Source organism: Calonectris borealis, chromosome 6 (assembly GCF_964195595.1).
Source record: "Calonectris borealis chromosome 6, bCalBor7.hap1.2, whole genome shotgun sequence".
NCBI classification, from domain to species: Eukaryota; Metazoa; Chordata; class Aves; order Procellariiformes; family Procellariidae; genus Calonectris; species Calonectris borealis.
In genome coordinates, this window is record NC_134317.1 from 31004702 (window position 1) to 31028657 (window position 23956).

Genomic DNA, 23956 nt, shown 5'->3' on the forward strand with positions numbered 1-23956 from the left:
AATATGGCACTTGTTTAAGAAAAGAAGCAGTTGAATAGGCCCTTTCTTAGAAAACAGTAAACTGAAAGGAAAACCTGCCTTCTCTCCTTGCACCACTATGATGCATTTATTTCCACACCTTTAACATCATGAAATTGGATTTAGTATTTTTACTTTAACACTCATAGAGAACAAGTTTTTAGAGAATGTCTGAATTTTGTAAAATATTATTTTCTATTTTTCCTCTTATGCCTGTGCCTAAGTAAAATTACAGTAACACAAATAACACATGTACCCGTAGTTTAATATAAAATTTTGGGTTGCATTTCCCAATTCAAAGCTATTAAAAAGTTTCCATATACTTTTATCAAAAAGGACACTATAGCTTATGAAGTGGAAAGAGAAAAGTATGGAATACACAGGCTTATAGAATCATAGAATCATTAAAGTTGGAAAAGACCTCTAAAATCATCGAGTCCAACCGTCAATCCAACACCACCATACCCACTACACCATGTCCCTAAGCGCCTCATCTACACGTCTTTTAAATACTTCCAGGGATGGTGACTCAACCACTTCCCCGGGCAGCCTGTTCCAAGGCCTGACCACTCTTTCAGTAAAGAAATTTTTCCTAATGTCCAATCTAAACCTCCCTCAGCACAACTTGAGGCCATTTCGTCTCGTCCTATTGCTTGTTACTTGGGAGAAGAGACCAACACCCACCTAACTACAACCTCCTTTCAGGTAGTTGTAGAGCACGATGAGGTCTCCCCTCAGCCTCCTCTTCTCCAGGCTAAACAGTCCCAGTTCCCTCAGCCGCTCCTCATAAGACTTGTGCTCCAGACCCTTCACCAGCTTCGTTGCCCTTCTCTGGACACGCTCCAGCACCTCCATGTCCTTCTTGTAGTGAGGGCCCCAAAACTGAACACAGGATTCGAGGTGCGGCCTCACCAGTGCCGAGTACAGGGGCACGATCACCTCCGTACTCCTGCTGGCCACACTATTTCTGATACAGGCCAGGATGCCGTTGGCCTTCTTGGCCACCTGGGCACACTGCCGGCTCATGTTCAGCCAGCTGTCAACCAGCACCCCCAGGTCCTTTTCCTCTGGGCAGCTTTCCAGCCACTCTTCCCCAAGCCTGTAGCGTTGCCTGGGGTTGTTGTGGCCAAAGTGCAGGACCCGGCACTTGGCCTTGTTGAACCTCATACAGTTGGCCTCAGCCCATCGATCCAGCCTGTGCAGGTCCCTCTGCAGAGCCTTCCTACCCTCGAGCAGATCAACACTCCCACCCAGCTTGGTGTCGTCTGCAAAATTACTGAGGGAGCACTCGATCCCCTCATCCAGATCATTGATAAAGATATTGAACAGGACCAGCCCCAAAACTGAGCCCTGGGGAACACCACTCGTGACCGGCCGCCAACTGGATTTAACTCCGTTGACCACAACTCTCTGGGCTCGGCTGTCCAGCCAGTTTTTTACCCAGCGAAGAGTGCACCTGTCTAGGCCGTGAGTCGCCAGCTTCTCTAGGAGAATGCTGTGGGAGACAGTGTCAAAGGCCTTACTGAAGTCCAGGTAGACCACATCTACAGCCTTTCCCTCATCCACGAGGCGGGTCACCTGGTCATAGAAGGAGATCAGGTTGGTCAAGCAGGACCTGCCTTCCATGAACCTGTGCTGGCTGGGTCTGATCCCCTGGTTGTCCCGCACATGGCTTGTGAGCGCCCTCAAAACAAACCACTCCATGATCTTCCCCGGCACCGAGGTCAGGCTGATCGGCCTGTAGTTCCCCGGATCCTCCTTCCGGCCCTTCTTGTAGGTGGGCGTCACATTGGCAAGCCTCCAGTCGTCCGGGACCTCCCCTGTTAACCAGGACTGCTGGTAAATGATGGAGAGTGGCTTGGCAAGCTTCTCCGCCAGCTCCCTCAGTACCCTCGGGTGGATCCCATCCGGCCCCATAGACTTGTGAGCATTCAGGTGGCGTAGCAGGTCGTTAACTGCTTCCTCTTGGATTATGGGGGGTTTATCCTGCTTGCCATCCCTGTCTTCCAGCTCAGGGGGCTGAGTATCCTGAGGATAACTGCTCTGACTATTAAAGACTGAGGCAAAGAAGGCATTAAGTACCTTATCCTTGTCCTCGGTGGCAATGTTCCCCCCTGCATCCAATAACGGATGGAGATTCTCCTTGGCTCTCTTTTTGTCATTAATATACTTCTAAAAACATTCTTTTTTGCCTCTCACAACAGTGGCCAGGTTGAGTTCTAGCTGGGCTTTTGCCTTTCTAATTTCCTCTCTGCATGACCTAACAAGATCCCTGTACTCTTCTTGAGTTGCCTGCCCCTTCTTCCAAAGGTGGTAAACTCTCCTTTTTCTCCTGAGTCTCAGCAAAAGCTCCCCATTCAGCCAGGCCGGTCAACTTCCCCGCCCGTGGGGGATGGGGACATGGGGACAGCCTGCTCCTGCGCCTTTAAGACTTCCTTCTTGAAGAATGTCCAGCCTTCCTGGACCTCTTTGCCCTTCAGGACTGTCTCCCAAAGGACCCTCTCGACCAGTGTCCTGAGCCCTCCGGAAGTCCATGGTAGCAATTTTGCTGGCCCCCCTCCTTACTTCACCAAGTATCAAGAATTCTATCATTTCATGGTCGCTAAGCCCAAGACGGCCTCCAACCACCACATCTCCCACCAGTCCTTCTCTGTTTGTGAACAGCAGGTCAAGCGAGGCACCTCCCCTGGCAGGCTCGCTTACCAGCTGCATCGGGAAGTTATCTTCTACACACTCCAGGAACCTCCTCGACTGTTTCCTCTCTGCCGTGTTGTATTTCCAGCAGATGTCTGGAAAGTTGAAGTCCCACACAAGAACAAGGGCTAGCGACTGTGAGACTTCTGCGAGACGCTGGTAGAATATTTCATCTGCCTCATCATCCTGGTTGGGTGGTCTATAACAGACTCCCAGCAGGATATCTGCCTCGTTGGCCTTCCCCCTCATCCTTACCCACAAGCACTCGACCTCATCATCACTATCATTGAGCTCTAGACAGTCGAAGCACTCCCTAACATACAGGGCTACCCCACCGCCTCTCCTTCCTCGCCTGTCCCTTCTGAAGAGCTTATAGCCATCCATTGCAGCACTCCAGTCGTGAGACTCATCCCACCATGTTTCCATGATGGCAACTAAGTCATAGCTATCCCGCTGCACAATGGCTTGCCATACAGGTGAATTACTTTTCTAAATTGTGCAAAAATTTCTTCTCATCACAACGGTGTATTTAACTTTCTAGAGTTAACATGCAAATAAAACGGAATACAAAATTAAAAAAAGATAACAAGTGAGGATTTAATCATAATGATATAAAATGTACTTTATATATTATACAAAATGCTACATTAATATAAATAAATATGTATTTTAATCTTACCATGGATAAAGACTACATACAGTGGGTTTCTCGTCTTTGTCTACTCTTAACAATCCTCATCAATCAGCAGTTTAGGACCTCTTAAGCCAGGAAGAGACTGTGTCTACATGACATAACAAGGCAGGAGTCCTCAGCACTTTCTAGACTTCAATATCTACTCTTTACCAAATATAAGTGATTTTTATGTTCAATTACAGAAGCTACTTGAAAACGCGTTTGTTTTTTTCTGAATGAAACTCAAGAAGCCTAATTTTTAAAAAAAGAAAAAGTTAACAAAAACGGTATCAAGCCAATACCCAAGAAGTACAACATAGTATCTAGGAATAAAAGTCGTCACTGCTACCAGAGTAAGTTTACTGGCCAAGCCCTCATAATATACTAATGTATACTGACAATATACAATGTATAGTATCAATAGGCTAGCTGCCTGTTAGATGGTCTACAATGAAAAGCATTGTTTGTGAAGTTATGTATGTAAGCACACCTACTCTTTGCTCAAATCAAATGCAGGTACACTAGCAAAAAATCTTCCTGCAGTGTATTTGCTCAAGGAACTAGCATACCCTGTATCAGCAAAAACCCCTTTCCTTTCTGCTTGCATGAAACACATGCCAGAAGGATGTATGGGGTAACTACACCAAAAACCAAGCAAGGCACGCCAAGACCTTGAATCTTTTTCCTGGACAGGAGACTGTATTAGGAGTATTAAAGGTCTGCAAGTGGCCTACTTTAGGAGGGAAGAGAATTCCATAAATTCAGTGACAATAAATTTCAATACAACTCATCCAGGTTTTACTGTTATATAACAAGCAGGTTAACTGAACTCTTCATATTAGGCATCTGCTCCAGTGGAGAAAAAATTCTGTATTTACGACAATTTTCACTCATGTCTTTTTGAGAAGAACAAGGGCAACTTGAAAAAAAAAATCAGTTAATAAAGGCATATAATTTTTCATAAGCAAAAGCAGTGAGGGTAGGGTGTTTAATTTAATCCCAGGTTAAGACCTGGTCGCTGCTACCTGACATTTAAGTTCAAATATGATAAAGTGTACTTTTACAACTATGCCTGGTGCAACAAGTGTGAATCACATTTCAGCTTCCACAAAACATCTGCCAAAACCCCACATTTTTTTAACAGTGTGGTAGATTACTGTAAAGCCCTGCCGCACGTAGACTCATTTTTGCATCAGTGGAAAACATAGTTAGCCCAAAACACGGCAGACTGTCTCTTTTATTAACATATAACCCTTGTGTGCTGTGGACAGTACTGACGACACAGGGTTCTGGGTGAACCACAACCTCTAATGCAGCAGGCAGATGGAATCCAAATTATTTAAAAGACCATCTCTCTCCTCCTTCTGTTTTGCTAGTCTGTGGAGGCACGCAAGCCACAACTTGTTAATGAAGAACTGGCATTGCTGGGTAGGCATTCTTTCCCGACACATTTTCCATTACTAAGTGCTGGGGAAGGTACCCAGTGAATTTCAGTGGTTTGCACTGGCTTGTATTTGTTTTCAGCATCAACATAAGAACCTAGATCAGTGTGCTGCTAATAGGTATGCTAAGAAACAACCAATGAAACAATAAAACCACAAAACCCTGGAAAATCCAACAGCTATACAGTTTAGAGCTCTTTCCATCCCCTTTACCTGTTGTACTTGGTTGTAAGATCTGTTGCAGTGCTATACGACAGCTGCCATTCGCAAGCTTCCAGAGCCTTCTGTATTCGTATATAAAATCTAGTGCCTTAACACACCAATAGGCACTTTAGATATACATGCAATAACAATGTATAAAGTAAAAGTATGTGTGAAACTAACTGGATCATAGTAAGTGTTTCTCGTTAGATACTTCAGACATGTCCTTTCCAACAGCAGTTAAGTGGAAAGAAAAAGTTTCTTCCTCAGTGTGTGCTGGAGCAGAAGTGAGTATTGTTGGCTTGGGTCAGTAGTCTTATTCCATTCATAGACTTTTCGGTTCAGTTCCGTATGGATATCTAATATAGAGAGTTTCCTGCAGCAACAAAAGTAAAAGCTTTCTGTTAGAGAATGAAGCAAGAGACCATTTAAGAATCCACAAGAGAGAAGACAACTTTAGACTCAGCAAGGAGAAAGTTTCAAATTTCAGTCTTTATCGCAGAGGTTACACCTCTAAAACCCAAGGCTGAATATGCATTTTGGAGACAATGTTATAACCCAAATCACTGTTGTGATATTGGTTATGCCGACATGGTGATCTGTGATTTCATTACAAGGTTTTAGGGTTTGTAAAAAAAAATAAATGCTAACCCTGCAACTACCTTGAAAAACAGTTGCTAGCTAGATCAATTGTACAAAGAAAACCTTTGTTGGTAAGTTATATATCCAAACATACTTGATTTTTTGCTCAGATTCCTTTTGATAATCTATTTAGATAGACTGAAGTTTTCTGATAGTTTAAATTCCAGATTACAAATTGGCAATTTAGTGGCTCCCTGAGCAGAGGGAGGTTAATTAGATCTAAAGAAAAGACAAAATCCTTCCCTCAACTGCCTTTTCCCTGAACTTAGGCACTGACTTTTTATATTTGCAAGCAGAGCCCTTCTTAATGATAAAAGGCAATCCTCAGTTTCACAGAAGCCTGGTGTGTGCCTCGTTATCTTGGAGAAGGAAGATTTCCAATCCTGTCCAAAGCACTGATGTACATTACCCAGGACAGGTTCTTCCCTTCTCACTCTGCAAGCACCAGTGCCATAACACACTTTAATTTTACTCTCCAGAATCAGAAACTTCACTCCTACTTTAGACTACCTTCCCATGCCATCGTTCCAGGATCAGCTATACTTTTCTTTTAAGCTATGACAGAGCATGAAGACACTTTTCAGGACCAGACAGGATGAAACTTAAGGTTTCTCTTTCTTTAGGACAGCAGGCTGTCATAGGAAAAGGGTTATTTTTTCCTCTTTTTTTTTTTTTAAGTTACCTTTTATGAGGATTTCGGAGTAGCTCAGCCAGACAACGCAGATAATATGAGGACGAACTGGGAGATTTTTCTAGTGTAGACACATCCACCTTGCACTGACTCCAAAAGATGTCTGCTACTTGGGGGATAGTGACTTTCCATGGGATTTTTGCATTGGGAATGATTTTCTCATCATTCCCATCTACTTCCAACAGACTAGTATATTCTTGCTCATTTTCTGGCACAATGTAGCTCTGAATAAAAAAAAGCTTCGGTTTTCCTAGGAGTTCAGGACATGAGTCTGCTGTGAAATATTTCTTTATTTGTTCCAAAGGAAATCCAGAAAAGGTATGGTCTGTACAGAAGATGCTCTGAGGACTTCCACGGCTGACCAATATACAAATGAAGCTGTCACAATTTCTGTGCTTCTGCAACCTTGCAACTTCAAGCAATGTTTGATTCATGGTGTTCATATTTAAATATCTGTGACAACGAACGTCGTAGCCTAAGCCTCTGAAGGTCTCTTCCAATACATCTGAAAAGAGCAAGATGTAATTAAATCACAGCACATCAAGGCTCAATCTCAACTATCTTGAATTACAGTATTTACAGTATTTCACTATTGGAAATAAGACGTTTATTTCATCACAATAATTTAAAAAATCAGGAGTACTTGATGTTGATCACAGTACATTACATACTTGTAGTGCTATATGCATGTTGTCTTTAATATGAGTTATGTACTTCATGACAGCAAAGACTCTATTATTTGGCACATGATCTGTTCCAAATTCCATAGACACTTGCATGCTTTTATTTAGAGCCACTATCACAAGTTCCTAGGACTTAAAATACCAGGCAAGAGAAAACATTAGAAAATACTTCACACAGAACATTCTTGAAACGGTAAGGAGTGATCTGGATAGCGTGGGAAGTCTATTTCACCTTTTGATTTGTCAAAATTACTCTAAATGGTTATTATTATAGATATACAGAACTGCATAGGAAACACAGAGACTCCCTTTCATCAGTCAAAAAGGAACCTACTGCAGTCACTTATGCTTCCTATTACATAAAACGGACTTTAAGTGATGAGCTCCAGGTGGAGAATGGACACTGGAGTCTTAGCTGTGACAGAATGGCATTTTCAGGGGAAAAAAAAAGCTGAACAGTGAAGCCTTTCATATGTGTTAGAAATTAAAACTGTAGATAGCCAAAAATCAAGATTTAACTCTATTGTATTTGTGTTAACCTGTGCTGCAGGAAATGTGCTATGCTCTGAATAACTACTTTGGATGTTTATTAAATTGGGAGTAAAACTAGATACATGATGGTTAAAACCACAAGTATTTTTCAAGTGTTCAGAGAACCACAAGCTACTACTATGACTCATACCTGTAGCATCGTATCTTTAGTATAAACCACATATATGTTGCCCATGCACAGTTTCTGATACAACAGGAAATATCAAGTGCCATGTTTATGTAAAATGCCTTACAGACACAGGAAGCTAGACTGTTCCTTGACTTCAGAAGTTTAACAATCCCTAATTAGCAGAGGCTATTTCAGAGGTAACTGGCAGCAAAGCAGGAGTTGTACTATCACACTGTTCTCCTCAAAAAGCCCATAGTGAAAACAGGGAACAGAACTCGTAACTCTCCTCAGCAAAATACAGGGTAGATACAAACGCTTTATTATAGCGAGGTGACAAACAGGAACTACAGAGTTTCATTCCCATTCTGTTGGTTTGATTAAATTTTGTAAAATAATTCAAAAAACTTTCCAGACATTTTTAAATTTGGAAATAGAAAGGAAAATCCCCTCTATTTTGGGCAATAAAGCATGCTATCAAAATTCAGGCGAAAGATTCAGTATTAATACAGTTTAGCAGTCATATACTCGATGAAGCACTTCATCCATTAGAGGGCAGTAGTACATACGCAAAACGAGAGTTACAGCAACGAGAATGCTTCTCCTGTAATTTACTTATCTCACTAGCATGTACACATACACACAAAGATACAAAACTTGGCGTCACCTTAGACCACACACACACTCTAAGTGTCACAATTAAAAAAAATTAAACCCAACAAACTTAGAGCTGACACCTCAGTTTAACAATTAATCAGAAATTATACATGGTAAGTTTTGGATACAGCAATTTTACTTCAAGGCAAGACAAAACACAGCATTACATGCTGCAACCTGAGATCAGAAAACATCTGTTTCTTCAACAGTAGTCACTTCTCAACAAACCTCCACTCCACCTTGAGCATTTCCACTCTATATAAAAAATTACCCTTTTCTCCCTTTGATTGTTTACAGCGTAAGGATAAAAATTGGCTTCCAAATGGAAAAGTCAAAGGCAGCTATTTACAAAAGAGCAAGGTGCAGTTCAGTTTGAATTTTATCAGCATCTGATGAATTCACATTGTTTACACTGTCATTTTCCATTGTTGTAATCCTTGATCCTACAGTGTCTATTATTGGTTCAGCTTCCTCAGATTAAATCTTGGGATAGCTACAGACTCTAATGCACGCCACAGATACAATTCCTAACGTTCCCCCGCCATCTTTTCTTTCTTTGGAATTTTCAGACTTTGGAAGTAGCATGGCACAACAACTCTAGAGAGTAGCGAATGCCTTTCTAACAAACTCCTTTAAGCAATGCCGTATGTCCTGCCTCTCCTGAACCTCACTAGCACAATATGTATTCCAGTGAAAGTCTTGCTTTCTATCATGTTAAAATGCTGATGATGCACTGGTGACATTAAACATCTGAGACATATACATGATTTAATTGCTTCTGCATCCAATGCAGACATGCATGGAGACTGAGGCACACTAAGACTTGCTTTTGGCGCAACAGCAGCAGAGCCAGGATTTGCAGGTGTATCTGACATGCCAGACGCTAAACATGTAACCCATTTTTGTCCTTTTCAGTCAGCAGACTTCCTCTATCACATTTACACTTTCTGTTCTTGTACAAGTATGGAAATGACGACATGAGCTCATGAAGAGCACATGCATTGATTTTTTTTTTAAATTTTGTGCATATCTTCATATTTAGTAGCAATTACTACGACAAAGGGGTCTGCATAGTATATTGCCTGTGCCAAAGATCTTTGCCTTCTAAGGAAGAGTAGATCTAAATTTATCTATCTATGTGACTATGAACCGACATAGCACTTCCTCCTTTACTTCCTGTTTTCTCCAGTGTACGTGCCTTACCTGCTTTTATACTTACTGTTTCATTTAAAAAACTCAGACCTGGCATAGTAAAACACTCTTGTTCAATAAATCAGGTCAGCACATGCTCATATCCCATTAAAGACAATGAAATTTAAAGAGCTTTTTTTTATAAACAAGGCTATTTTCACACCTCATATTTTCTTTAGCTCTCCACTCTGAAATTTCTCTAGCAATCCATTTTGCATTTGCTTTTAAGAAAGAGAACTCCAAGTAATAATTATTTTGGTACTGGAGCAGACTACCATGCTACCTTCCAGATTAAGGCTGCATAATAAGTTTCTTGCATCAAAAGGGTCGTTGTTCTCTAAAGCTACCATAAAAGAGAGAAGAACAGGAAAGTAAAGAAGCAGGCACAGAGCAGAATGTTTGATCCCAAGAGCTGTCCCCCCCAAGTCTTTCAGTCCTTGGCAGGCTGTCTTTGTTTTATTTTCCCCTTGGTGCAAAGTCAGCATTTTTTTTTTGAGAGTGGAAGTGAAGAAGTGCTTTAGATTGAACAATTTAATTTTTACATCCAGCAATGGCATCCTTGTTCTTTTTTTTTTTTTGGCCAGAGGTCATTGATGAACTTGGTAGGACAGACCGAAATCAGATCCCAAGGATGCTTCCCAGTTGCATGTAACTGAGTTAAGTGCCTTCCTTGTTCCTCTTCTCCATGCATGGCAGGATTGTGAATCAGTTCTAGTTCCTGTTACCCTAATGGCAAACTAAGTCTCTTACTTTATATCATTTACCTAAAATACCATTGTCAAGCAAACATCAAAATTTTACTTTCTGTGTCTGTGCGCTGCATCCACTGCTCTTTAACAACTACATCAATAATTCTAAGTTGGTCCATCTGCTGGACCATTAGTTATAAGAAAGGGAAAAGATGTGCCCACAAACCCTCTTCTTCCCCTACATCTCCTAGCCTATTACAGAACTGACTGCAACTACTCTCTTCATTTTTATTTTTAGCCTCCTGTGTTCCAGTGATTAGAGAGTGGGTTTTTTTTTTGCTTATGCAGGAATCTAATTTTTGGATACTACAAAGGCAATCAGGAAAAACCCATATTTTAACCATGGCGCTGAATACCTTGAATTCTACATGCAAATTTTTTTTTTTTTTTTAACTAAACCAAGAGGGAAGGAAGAAAAATTCCTTTCCCTATAAAGCTACAGTGACAGTTTCAGCTAAACTGTGCAAGATGTAACAGAAGCCTAGGTGCGTTATTAATAAGGGACCATGTGCCTTCAGCTATTCAAAATCTGTGGTGTCCGATATGATTATGCTTCAAATTTGCAACAGCTCTGGTTTTGGTTTTGTTAACTGGTGGGAAACACTATCTTTACCATCTCTGCTAATAACCTGCTGTATGACTGTAGCTTAACTATTCTGTTGGTCTCCGAACATCTTTTTTATTCCCTCCCAAAATTCAGTCTATCCCCTTATAAGTTCTTTCATTCAGAGATTCTGCGCCAAAAACCAAAAAAACATTATTTGCAATAGTTAGGACAGTTGGCTTTAACCTCAGGTTGGGCCTTCCAACTCTCTGCTTTAGAAAACTTACTAGAGTTGATAGGCTAACTGACTAGGACAACATTACCCTAGTCTGGCTGGTAAATGTACATCATATTCTTTATACTAAATTGTTCTAATTATCAGAGATTAACAAGATAAGGAACTTCAAATTCCAGAGACTTACCTGTGTCATTGCCAATACAGTCTATTATCAGGCATATTCCTAAAGGCTGACTTTGCATTCTGTACTGATCATCAAACACCTGAGGAACATTAAGGACAAACACTAAGTTAATATGTCGCTCTCTCAACTTACAGACTTGATTCTTTTCTCAAATTTAACCACCTCAGATCTATTCAATTACATTCTGTTCTTTTTCCATAGAGTAGCTAGCAGAAGTCTATTACTGGGATGTAATGTGTCTTATCTACACAACCCCCCCCCAAAATCATGAGACATGGACTAATGATTTTTTCCCTATTTCTAGTACAGGCTTAATTTTTGCATCCTTGTGTTACGCAATCTTACCACCACAATGATCCTTAAACAAAGAGAAGCAAGTTTGAGACTGAACCTTAACTCTGGACAGATCTTCAAATGTAAAAAAAACCCAAAACAAACCACCACCACAAAAAAAACCCACCCCAAAACACCAAAAAAACTCCCAAACCTGTATGGGGTGAGGGGGCTTTTTAAAGACCTGGACTATGACAGCAATGATCCTTCTATAGTACTTCCAAATTAATTTCCCTAAGTGTAACTGCTACTGAGATGTTAGGAGCTATAAGCTTCATATTGCCAACGCAATAAATGTAGAGAACTTTTGAGTTCTTCAGGTATGCAAGCAGGCACTGCTCATCAGATTATTTTTTTCCTTATTTAGTGGAACAACCTCCTTGTTCATAAATAATCTGTAATGACTTTATCACAATTCCTCTCCCCTTTAAAAAGATTATAATCAATTTGCTATAGGTAACTCCCTGGTTCCTGGCCTACAGGACAGCTAGTGAAAACAGCAGTAGTCCATTCTTATCATTAATACCCAAAGCATGTCTGTCTTCTACCTGCAAGGGGTAGAAGAGAGAGAATAAAGAACAAAATTTACTTCATGCAAAGAAGCCCTGCCATTTCTAATGCAAATCGCAAAAGTTATGACTTCCAACAGGTTTTGACTTAGCCTCCACTAATAAATATACAAGTTCTGCATGCACATCATATGTACATGCATTTTGCACACTGCTGCTTCCATTTTATATTAAAAATATATTCTGCAAAAGCAGTTCATAGAACCTATTTATGGCTGAGGAAGACATTGGATGTACATATCCTTCTGTTTGCATGCCATTAAAGGAAATCTCAAAATGAAAAGAAAACTAAGGTACATACCTGCAGAGGTTTTTATTATATTTACATGCATACATATGCACAAGCACATACCTTATGTGACACTGGTCCCGATTCCTGAATGGACATGTGGACTGGTTCTGCTGCAGTTAAAACAAACAGAAGTAATCTCAGTATATAGGGACTAGTGACATTTCTTTGACACCAAATCAGTTAAAAAGGAACCTAAGTTCTCACCCAACTGGACCTCTTAGTTTTTATGTATGCTACTGAAGTTAAAAAAAACAACCAAACAAAAATTTTCATGTCTAAGATGTTATTTGGATGCATTCTACATTGCTTGTGACTAGAATAAACAAACAAACAATCTGTCCTACACTGAGAGAATTCAGCCAACTACTCTTTTAAAAATCACCATACTTGAGAGGTATTTTGAGTTTCTGGAAAGAACATAACATACACGGTAAGAACCTGGTACTCACTGTACAACTTCTGGCTGGCCTGGTGGAGAGTCCACTACTGAACAGACACAAAAACTTCCTACTCAAGACTTAATGGACACAGCTGCACTACATGTGCCTCCAGAGCTGGCTAGTCAACCTTTTCCATTATTTTACTAATAAATTATTTATTCTGTTAAAAAGTTGTGACAGTGGAAGCCCAAAACAATTTCAATAAAGTTTTAAGATCTGGCAGCACAAGCAAAGCAAATACAAGAGCAAACAATAAGGCAAGGCTCAGTTTTCAGGGGTACCAAATACTCTCTACTCCTGGTGACATCAGCTGCATTAGCCAAAAACGTAACTATCAAACAATAATCCTTTTGATACAATGAAATGCATCATTTGGCTCTTTCAGATTATCAAAATTCAAATAAAATTCTCTTACCCATATTAAGACTTTGTCCATTTTGTGGTTTTTCTTTGTTCACATTCTGGGTCTAAAATGAAGAAAAAGGTGTATTTTCCTCCCTCTCCTTAAAGAATTAATTATCATGTGTTCCAAAATATAACACAACAATATTTTTCTTCCTCAATAAAAGGATTACATATTTTAGATTCACATCTATCAGCTAATTAGAATTACAAATTAACAAATAAAAAAACCCATACCAAAACCACAAACAAACAAAAAACCCAACCCTCTTCCTCCTCATAAAAAACCTACCCATTTGCCATGAACAGCAAAAAAAAGCTTAATCCCTAAAACAGTAAAACAAACAAAAAAACTCTGAAGATGTGAATTTTGTTTCCTATGGAGCAGCAGGGAGGAACTCTCACTGAATTAGAAAGGCAATTATAACAATATTATCATAATATGGAACGTCAATGCAAACTCTTTCCATTAGTAGTCTGGAAAACAAAGCTGTTGTGGCTTTGTTAGTAAAAACAAAGTGCATCACTGGTGTCTTATGTGTAAGTTTTATACATACATATGTACTGAATACATGACAGAAATAATCTCATCAAATTCATTTAGCAAGGCTAAAGACTGTAATTAAGGACATACTATTACAATATCAGACCTAACCCAAATATAAAGAATAGTGCATGCAATAGGATTTGATGACTTGACATACTGAGATAACTTTGTTAAAATGAGATTAAAACAAAACACACACAAAAAAATAATTCTAAAGACTTTCCTTAAAAAGCCATAACCTTCAGCTTCCGAAGTTAAAAAGCTACTTTCCCTGAAAAGTCCAGAAGTACAAAGAAGAATAATATGTTTTGCAAAGAACAGTCAAAGGAAAACTTTTCACTCCCCAGAATAGTAGGAAAAAACTTTCAAGATACAGATTTTATATGCCCAACTAACAGGAAAAAATTCACAGAAGCTCTTTAAAGGGGATCTTTGTCAGTCAGAAGATTTAAATCAGACCCTAAACCCAGCAAATAACAGTAATAAGAGAAATAAACCAAGTAATATTTTAGTTACTAGCAATCTCTCATTCCTTAGGCTCTGCAAAAATGAATCCCCTTTCAATTCTGGCAATAGTTAGAATTAAAGATCTGTCTGATTTATTGTATACTTACCCCTGAATTATAAGGAGGATCAATCAGACTGAGATTAGGGAGAGATGCCTGAAGTGCATTTACATATACTGGCTGAGAATGAACGGAGGACATTAAAGCTGAAAATTTAACAGAAACACACAGAGAAATATACCATCATATATCAACTGTTTTAAAAGCCTAAATCTGTGAAACATGCAAACACTCTAACTCATTACTCATAATTTTATCTTCAGTAAAAGCACATCTGATCCTTGCTATCAAGAGTAACCAGTGCAAAAATAGCATGTTACCTTCGTGTTTGTACTTCTGAATCTTCCTAATCAGGTCTATCCTGTGAATATTTCGAAAACAATTTTCTATCAAATCCAGTTGATTAGGAGCTACCAAATTTAGTTTCTCCAGGTCGACCACAAGAGCTAGAAAACTCTAGAATAGCAACAGAAAACCAAACTGTCATATCAGTAATTTGTTCCCTATCAGTAAGTAACAAAGCAACCCAGAAAATAATGTAGGGAGGTCAAAAAGGTTGTATATTCAAGAAATAGGGACATTACCTTCTGAAACACTAAGAAAATTATCTGGAAGATATAAGAATTCTTGGTATTATCATAGGAGTAATGAAAACTAGGAAGTGATATTCTTAAAAACAAATAAAAGTTTTTGAGGAAACAGTTTTGCATTTCCTTGTTGCTACAAAGCCAGCCACTTGGAATGTCACCTCACATGCTACAAAACAAGAGGTAAGAAAAGCTTTGGGGAACTTGCAGGGCCTCTCTCCTTCTTTGGTTAAAGAGAGAAAAAGAAAAAACCTCAAAGGACAAAGACAGAAATCTTCAGTCTTCTATGCACAGTGGTCAAGTTGTCTGAACCCTCCCTACTGAATCTCTGCTTTCTCAGAGCATTTAAAACAAATATGCAGAATGCAAATGTACAAAGACATAATTCAAATAAAACTGTTCTTTTGTAAGTGAAGCAGAGCACAAACATAAAAAATGACCTTGTAATTCAAGATACATTTCATATGATTATTGGTTTGAGAGCCTTCATATATGAATTTTCAGATCAGTAATACTGGAAAGTTTTTTTTATGCCTTCTGCCTGTGAGGTTCATGCTAACACCATTCACTACAGCAAGTCTTCATTGTTCCCTCTTACTGTTTCTCATGCTTCTTTCCTTGAATTAAAAAATAAAAATGAAATAGAAGCCACTACTCCTTCTCCACTTCCTGACTTATGTCTACTCCTGCCTCGCTACACCTTGCAGTACTGTCTCCCTGCCTTTGCTGCCTAGCTACTTGCCTTTTTACTTTAATCTATCATTGCTCCAGAGGAGAAGACCAGCAGAAAGACATTACCTTATCTTTTGCCATTTTCATACGAGGTGCGTAATCTCTGAGTAGAAAAACAAGAGAACTCACTTCTTCTTTTTCCAGATTCTCATTAATCTCTACCATTAGTACCCTGAAATAAAGTTAAGACATTTATAAAGGATTAGCTTTCAGCAAGATCCCACCCTTGCCCAACTACCCAACTTCTCCCATGTTCCAGTCTTAATGTACCATTCCCAATTAAACACCAGGAAAAAAGCCTACCCTGCTCCAAGATCCAATTACAAAATACCTACTATTGCTCATCAGCACTTGTGTTACTCAGACTGACTGTGTAATAGCCACTGCTAGGAAAACAGAAGGCTCCTTAATATTTCAATAGAGATGAAGTAAGAGAATGAGACAACAGAACACATCTTTAACTTTTTTACCTAGTAGTTACAGGGTTTTTATTTCAGTGAGAAGTTAACACAGGAAAATCTTCCTTATGAGTACATGTATTTCTTTCTGAAGTCTCTCATAGAAAATAACTAGAGCTTCTTAATTTAAGCGTCTTAAAACTACAGAGTAAAAAGTAGTAAGAGACAGGTCCCCTGAGAAAAGCTATACCACAAGGTTATGTGTCCAAAGCAAATGAGAAAAGAAAGTATCCCTAACTAACGATGTTCCTCTAAAGCATCATTTCTATCTGCTAATATAGAACTGTACAAACATCACTGGTTTTATTGATTAACATACACAAACTCCTTAAAGATAGATGTTTCTAATGCCTTGACTTGTAAGAAGCTACTAAGGCTTATTTTAGGGACTAAACTTGACATATTCTTTTGACTCTAACTCTAGATACGATGCCCTTTTCTGCTTTTATTTTACCTTCAAGACATATTTAAAAAAGAAACAAAAAACAAACCCACAAAAACAACCCACATACATTTTGAACAAAATAGAGTAGCCTTGAAATCTGAAATTGATGTATTACCTGTAATCAGGGACAATTCTGAGACTCCTGGCAAGGTTAGCTTCCACTGTCGCTTTCTCAGTCTTCAAGATCCTCCTCAGCAAGTCAAACCTCTTAACTCTGTACAACAGCTCAGACAATCCAAGAAAAGACAATTTCTCCCTCTCATTCAAAGCCACCAAGAGCTCTCTAAGGTTGGCAGTGGCCAAGTCAGGAGCAAGGTCTCGGCATAGGAAAACCATCATCTCTTCTTCTTCTTTATCCAATTCTTGTTCAATCTGGTGAATAAGGACAGCTGGCATTTGGCACCTGGTCATCACTTTGTCACTGTCCCTTTAAAATTGCCAGCCTACTGTTCTTTAAACAGGAAGCCAACATGACATGAAGCCCATGTCTACCACAGCACTTCTCTGATGTTCATTCTTAACTGGATGCATTTTTACATAAGCAGTTCTGTGGGAGAGAATTAAAAGGTATTAAATCAGTGATCTGCTGCACAAGTTCACAGTTAACTCTCCTATCTGTCGTATTTTACTTACAACTAAAACACCAATGTAGTCTACACAGACCTCCTCTTCTCAAGGGGTTCTCCCAGCTGTTCATTACAGAACAAAAAGTACTTGGTAGGTCATATTAATCAGAAAAAAATGGAAGTTCTTTTTAAAGTAAAATTACCTTAACACAAGTCTGTAAATTCCATAGGAAGTGAAACAAAAGTCATCAGCTTGCTGATGAGTGACATTTCAAGTGTTTCTGGAAATAAGAGTTAAGTTCCACAGCAATTTAAATCTAAAGCTCTGATCTTGTCCCAGCAACCCTCCACCACCCTGCTCACCACCACCTTTTCTCCCCTAAAAGTCTCAAGGCATTTTCAGGAAGAGTTTTGTAGACAAAAACATTAAAAAAAACCATAAATAAACCCACTGCTATCAAGCATGCACTTTGCCTTAAATTAAGTCAAAATAAAGGAAATATTCACAATATAGTATGTAATACTTTAAAACATTAATTACCTATAAATTCAGAAATGTGTGGATTTTCTTACTTATTAGTATCATTTAAAGTGATTCCAATCTGAATGAGTTACTAGGGTTTTAAGGATTCCCCACACACCCCCTCCATGCTCAAAATGATCGAAGAAGCATAGAGAAAAAATTCCAACCTTGAGTATGCAAATTGGTTAACTCTGAAGATATAGATAAGCCATAGGCCGCCTTTTTCTTTATGTGACATTCATGTTTCACCATACTGAACTGAAATAAAAATTCATACCCAGAAACCCCCCCACCCTTGTGATTAACAAATAAGTAGGGTGCTATGCTCAATTTCCGCTACCACCAACTATGTAAATTCTATCTAACCTTCTCTGATCCCCATTATCTACATGGAGAAAGGTGAAATGAGCAATGTGAAGACAAATCTTAGCCCTTACGAGTTCAGTCACTATACTGCATAGTTTTGTTTAAGCCATTCTGAAAAGCAAAAGCCAATTCGACTTCAAAGCTTAATACACTGAAAGGTTCTACCACCTGGATAACATTTTTAAAGCATTTTCAGTCTTTTGTTACACATTCTGGAAGTCAATGTCACATATTGTGTCCACGCATTAAGGAGATGAGATAGACTCATCTACAAGTGTGTTTTTTTTTTCATTCCAGTGCTGTTTAAATGAAAAATAGCTCTATACATCCACCTGACTTTCCTCAAAAAAGAGTAAGAGTTGGATTTGATTAAAGCCATGGATTGGGTTCCACTGCCCACTAAAAGAGCACATCAAATTCAAGTTCCTAGGGCTAAGTCTCCTTTATCTACATCTATCCCAGTGAGCCATATTTTCTGCAGTGGCTTTCTCCTCCAACACTGTTGCTGACAGTCACAATAGCAAATCATCAGTATTTAAAAAAAAAAAAAAGAAAAAGAGCACTGTTAATCTTGCTGATAGCATGACTGAATCACTAGGGGAATATAACACAAGTAGCTGCTATGACCTCAAGGTCCCAACTTCAGAAGCAAAACTGAAGGGGGAGGTAAGGAAGGGCAGTACAGGCAAGCTGTAAAATATCATAAACCCACCACATTAGAAGACTCAAGCATTACTCAGCTTAAGTACTCCTGCACAGTGTAAATGAGATTTAATGTATATGCAACAGAGTCCTCAAAACGGCACTGAGGCCACTTTGGCTCATTTTCAGAAGCACAGCGCATTCAACTGCGGCTGACAGTTAACAAGGCTCCGATAACCCTGCTTAGCCCATCGCCACCTCCTATGTGCGTTCTACACAGACTGTGCTAAATACCTAGAGAAAACGCACAATTATAGTACTCCTGCTACAGCACACAACCAGAAAAAAGCAACACCTATCCTCTCTGACACAGTTCTGTTCTTGAGAACCCAAAAGGGACAGGAACAAACACAGTGTTTTCCCTCATCACATCACACCATTTAGGAACTTGGGAGAATTAAACGCACTGTTTGGTCTAAGAAGTGCAACAACATTTAACCCTAATGTAAACGGTGCAAACAGCAAAAAACCTTACAAACAGAAATGAGACATCAGTAGAAGCTGCCTCTTTCGAATACCCAGGACCACTGTATTTTTAATATATCAAGCTGAAAAGTTTTGTTTCCAACAAAACCAAACTGGGTAGACAAATTATTTGTACTTTTGAACCCGTTCTATATCACACATGGACCTGCAGTGCTATCACTTGTACAGCTGGGGTGAAAGGGCAGGGTGGGAAAATTTTCAGGCCTCTGATAACTAGAGGAACCCCTCATGAACTGGAATGTGTTTTGTACAGTTTTCTATCAGTGGAAAAGCATATTTATTGCTAAATTATTTTCAATCTAGCATCAAACATTTGTGAGAATTCCACAGAAAGACAAAGACTGTTTTCATGACATAATGCAGTCAAGAAGGGGGAGGCACAAAACACACTCTCATATGAAAGCATCTCCCAGGTATATACAGCTGGGACTTTCAAAAAGAGCTTGAGGAAGTTATATTTATGACTCACTCTAAAGGGAGATGGGAATTTAACAACTTTTAGGCATTTTCAGAATTCTCAGATAAACTTTTTATTTAAAAAAACCTACTCTAGTTGATTTTTATCTAATCTTTTAAAACTAGTTAAAAAATAAGAGATGTGCATGTGTGTGGTGGGAGGAGTTTCCTACAGAGTTAAAATTTCAGACATGCAAAATTAATTTGTATGTTACCTTAAAAATAATCTGCCTTTAAAGAATACATATGAATTATTTACTTTTGTGAACTTCCTTTATATAAGGTAAGTCACATGCTTATTATAAAAAAATGCTGATCAATACTTCCAGTGCCGAAACTCTCTTACCTGTATGCAAGTCTGTCTGCAAAAACATTGGAAGACTGGCATTTGACCATTGCCGAATCACTGATCCAGATCCAGCACACATTGGTTTCCATCCAGTATTTTCCAATGATGGTCCATAGCCAAAGTTGATTACATCAGCTCATTTTCTGTTAGACAAATATTGTCACAAATTACTGCTGGAGGCTACCTCCTAATTTTAGTGGGGGGGAAAAACAAGGGAAAATGACCTAGGATCATGCATTCTTCTGTATGATTCCACTGGTCCAGTAAACCAGGAATGATGCTCCAAATAAAAGGAAAAACAACTGTGCACATAATAGTGACTTGTCAGTAACATTCATTCCCCCAGGGTTCTAAGTGGGGAATGAGTAAGAGCAACATGAAGTAAGTGTTTAATATAAACTAAAACAGTTTTTAACTTTGCATCCAAAAACCACGTCACCATATTTTGATAGCAGGATTGTCACACTACTAGGGCAAGCCTGATACATTCCATCTGTATACATCTGAACCAGATCTACTTCACCATGAGAGGTGAAGGGCATCATGCTTCACCCTTCCATCTGATATGACCATTTTTGCAAACATCACAGATACCATTATCATAGCTGTACCAATTAAAGAAAAAGATAAAAGCAACTACAATGTAAAACTCAGCAGCCTGGCTTTCAATTTAGATTACCTGGGCCCTGCAATGAGAAGTGTTATTGAATGTAAATTCTTTACGAAGAGGAGAGGAAAAACAGCTTATCTTCTCAAGGGGAAAGAAAAAAGTTCATAGTCATCAGAGATAAAGCTGCCCCAATAGTTTCTGTGTTCATGTGCATGTGTAATTTGCCAATATTGCTGCAAGAAAACACTCAAGATTTTCCTCTTCAGTTCAATGTTTCACGTATTGAGTAAAGATTTCAATGCAAAGCTTATGGAGCAGGTAGATGGTTAAAAGAAACCTAAAGTACTACACATTCTCATTTACATTCCCAATTTATAAGAAATCCAGAATCATTCCAAATAGCTGAATTCTAACAAGACCACCACCACTGACAGATAAAAGGATACTGCAAGATCATGTCAGTAACAGTGAGTGAAAGGGGCAGGCCTAGACATGGAACAACAGCAGCAGTAGCAGCTCTTTTCCTCCTCTATTCGAAGAACAAGGAAAAGCCCTTGAATGCTGAGGGAAAATGACTGGTGAGGGAAGAGTCTTCTGTAAGTCTGGCTATTTTAGTTCACTATCACCCCAAATTTTCACAGAGGAAGGACTCTTCTGGGAAATAGTCTTAGGGTCTCTGAAGAGAAAATCACTGACTTTAGGGTGACTCATCTGTCCTCTTGTCCCCAAAAAAGGTTTCAGAGAAAACACATCTCAAGGAGATAGTACCAAAGGGCACTTAAATACAAGTTTCTGGGTTTAGTTAACTTTCACACTTTCCTGGACAAAGCGCAAGATTTTAAAGCTGATGAATTTCTCACATACTGCACAGGAAACCACCTTTGTCACAGGCATATTTGCCTAAGTCTGCACTGACTTTTGACCCCGGGTATTACACTGTAAACAAGGTTCACAAGAAGAAATTTTTTAAGGTAAACACCTGAGAATATTAGCAAGCATATTTACTCCTCAGACCACAAATAATTTCCATTCCACATTAAAACAGACAGAAAATCATCTGTATGTTCACTCGCTTCTACGAAGCTAATAAAGTTAAATTATACTCCTATTTTTGAACTATGTCACACTGCCCCCAGTCCATACAGAATAAAACCAAAATCAGGGACAGATTATTTTTTTTCTCCCCCCCCCCCCCCAAGGATCAGGAAGTAACAACATACTAAAACTTCACACACAAAGACACACAAGGCTCCAGTAACTCCCTGCTGGCATTAACAAGTGGAGGCTGGGATGTGTGTACAAGGCTCAAACAATGTTAGTCTTTGCTGTTTAATACCATGCATGAAACCCTTGTTCCCATGACTGCAACACAAATGCTGCACAATATACAAATACCAATGTGATTACCAAGGCAAAGAGAAGTATCCTGTATTAACGATGATAAGTCAACATATCAGGCCTCATATTAAGGTCGGTCTTTCAAGAGAAGCAGGGAAATATTTCACACTCTAAACATGGTCTACAATTGGAGTCTGTCAATTTCTGACAGCTTTTGTTTCTTGAACATTTCACAACCATCTCTGCAGCAGCAAAAACAGGATATAACATCAGTGTTTTTTTTCCAATCATCTGATTTGGAAAGTTATCTTTGTTTCACGAGATGAGCTCATGTGGAAGCCCCTACGCTAGAGGGAGAGAAGGAGGTTACTTTGTTACAGGAGGCACTGGCTGCATTTTGTGCTTCCTCGGCTCTGCTTTGTTTGAAGAGGTAGAGGCAGTGAAATCACACAAAGGTAACTGCATTTTGAGTCTGTATCATCTGGCATTTTTCAAAGTGTTGAATTGTTTCGAGCACGCTCCACAACTTTCACATTTCCCTATAAAACAAAGAGGATTTGGTACGAGATACTTAGGGAAAACAGGGAAATCCCGCAGAAACTTCCACATTTCTCATTACTGTATTAGGCTTAAATAGTTTGTTCTCCGTGTAAACTAATAGTGACCACGCTAATTTCCATTTAGAGATGCACTAGTTTAACACCCCAGTCCTCCTAATCAAAAAAAAACCAAACTAAAACTGGTTTTACCGTAATGAGTTCGTGCAGATTTCCACGCAACTTTCTAACTACGTCATTTTTAAATCACACTTGGAAAATGAAGTGAGAAGAAACTCCGCTCTGCAAGATAAAAACGTTTCAGGCGGATGGGCAGCGTCGGGTTTTCGGGTTTCGTTTCTCCTCACGAGCGAGGTCGGGCTCAGGCCCCACTTGCACCGGGCGCTCCGGCTCTCCGCCCCCGGCTCAGCCCGTCCCCGGCGAGGACCGGGCCTAGACAGGGAGAAGGACCCGATCCCGGCGCACGATGTGTTGGAACGCTATGCTGAAGGCGCAGGCTGGGAAGAGAGGTGTGAGGGAAAGGAAGAGGGAAAGGTATAACGCACCCAAACGCGCCCGGGCGGTTTCATCTATAGCAGCTGGGCCAAGTCCGGCATTGGGAGCAGGGAGGAGGAGGGGGCGGTACCGGCCTAGCAACAGGCTCCCCGGCACCGGGCGTGGTTTCAAGTATCGCTTCTCGTTCTCTTTCACATCAGTCACATACGCAGAACGCTTTTCGCTTGTACCTCTTATGGCTATTGGAGAAACCTGAGCCAGCTCCGCGCGTAGATAGCAACGCTGTTCAAGGCAGAGATCTCTCCTCGCAGACGGACAAGGCGACTAGCTTTAGCCGCCTCACCATCATTATACATCTGCCGAGCCACGTTCGCTAACCCTTACGATTTTATCGTCCGGCCGTTAAGTATTTTGGGGCGAGACGAGGGAAGGATTACGCTTTTCGTTTTGCGTTATAGTCTACCTCAGGAGACGAAACGCGGAGCTTCGCAAACAAACCTGCCCAGGTCCCACAAGATGGCGGCGGGGCTGCGACGGAAGGGGGACGTCTCGTTCCGTGCGCAACCTCCCGCCGGCGCCTTTGGGTGCCGCTTACGCACAAAATGGCTTCCGCGTAGCTGGGGTGCGGGGGCGTTAGGAGCAGGATGGTCTTGAGTTCAGTACGTGTATAGACGTTTATGGGACTATGTTTTTTATATTGCTGCTGGTATGAGGACAAACAAAACAGCTTTGTATTAGCCTCAGTAGCCATTGAGTGGTAACAGGCCGTTTTTCAGTGAGCAGTTACAGGCTTGGGGTAAGTGTGGGGATGTGTTTTGGCGGGAGTTTACACAGAAGCAAGCCTTTACTTGGTTCATGTCTTGCTCTGTCAC

General features: G+C 39.9%; 1 protein-coding gene across 14 annotated transcripts; it reads right to left on the reverse strand.

Moving 5' to 3' along the window:
• Nucleotides 1-3284: 3284 nt before the first annotated feature.
• Nucleotides 3285-23607, reverse strand: CFLAR (CASP8 and FADD like apoptosis regulator). 14 transcript variants are annotated; one of them, XM_075153517.1, is made up of 14 exons: nucleotides 22782-23605; nucleotides 22102-22571; nucleotides 20082-20227; nucleotides 17406-17483; nucleotides 17270-17325; nucleotides 16752-17183; nucleotides 15800-15905; nucleotides 14735-14870; nucleotides 14463-14560; nucleotides 13315-13366; nucleotides 12520-12569; nucleotides 11266-11344; nucleotides 6353-6866; nucleotides 3285-5404 (listed from the first exon to the last, which is right to left on the reverse strand). In XM_075153517.1, the coding sequence occupies exons 6-14, from the start codon at nucleotides 17045-17047 to the stop codon at nucleotides 5269-5271; spliced, it is 1467 nt and encodes a 488-aa protein (XP_075009618.1). In that variant the 5' UTR covers nucleotides 17048-17183; nucleotides 17270-17325; nucleotides 17406-17483; nucleotides 20082-20227; nucleotides 22102-22571; nucleotides 22782-23605; the 3' UTR covers nucleotides 3285-5268. The 14 variants fall into 14 exon arrangements, with proteins under 14 accessions (XP_075009618.1, XP_075009620.1, XP_075009619.1 ...); XM_075153519.1 differs by lacking the exon at nucleotides 17406-17483; XM_075153518.1 differs by lacking the exon at nucleotides 17270-17325.
• Nucleotides 23608-23956: the final 349 nt, after the last annotated feature.

Excerpts from the sequence above, each read along its gene's own strand:
- CFLAR (XM_075153526.1), bottom strand. The coding sequence starts at position 17,047 with ATGACCAGGTGCCAAATGCCAGCTGTCCTTATTCACCAGATTGAACAA. Across the intron at positions 13,367-14,462 it reads ATCCTCCTTATAATTCAGGG|ACCCAGAATGTGAACAAAGA; the intron begins GTAAGTATACAA and ends TCTTCATTTTAG. Across the intron at positions 5,405-6,352 it reads CTCCGAAATCCTCATAAAAG|GAAACTCTCTATATTAGATA; the intron begins GTAACTTAAAAA and ends TTGTTGCTGCAG.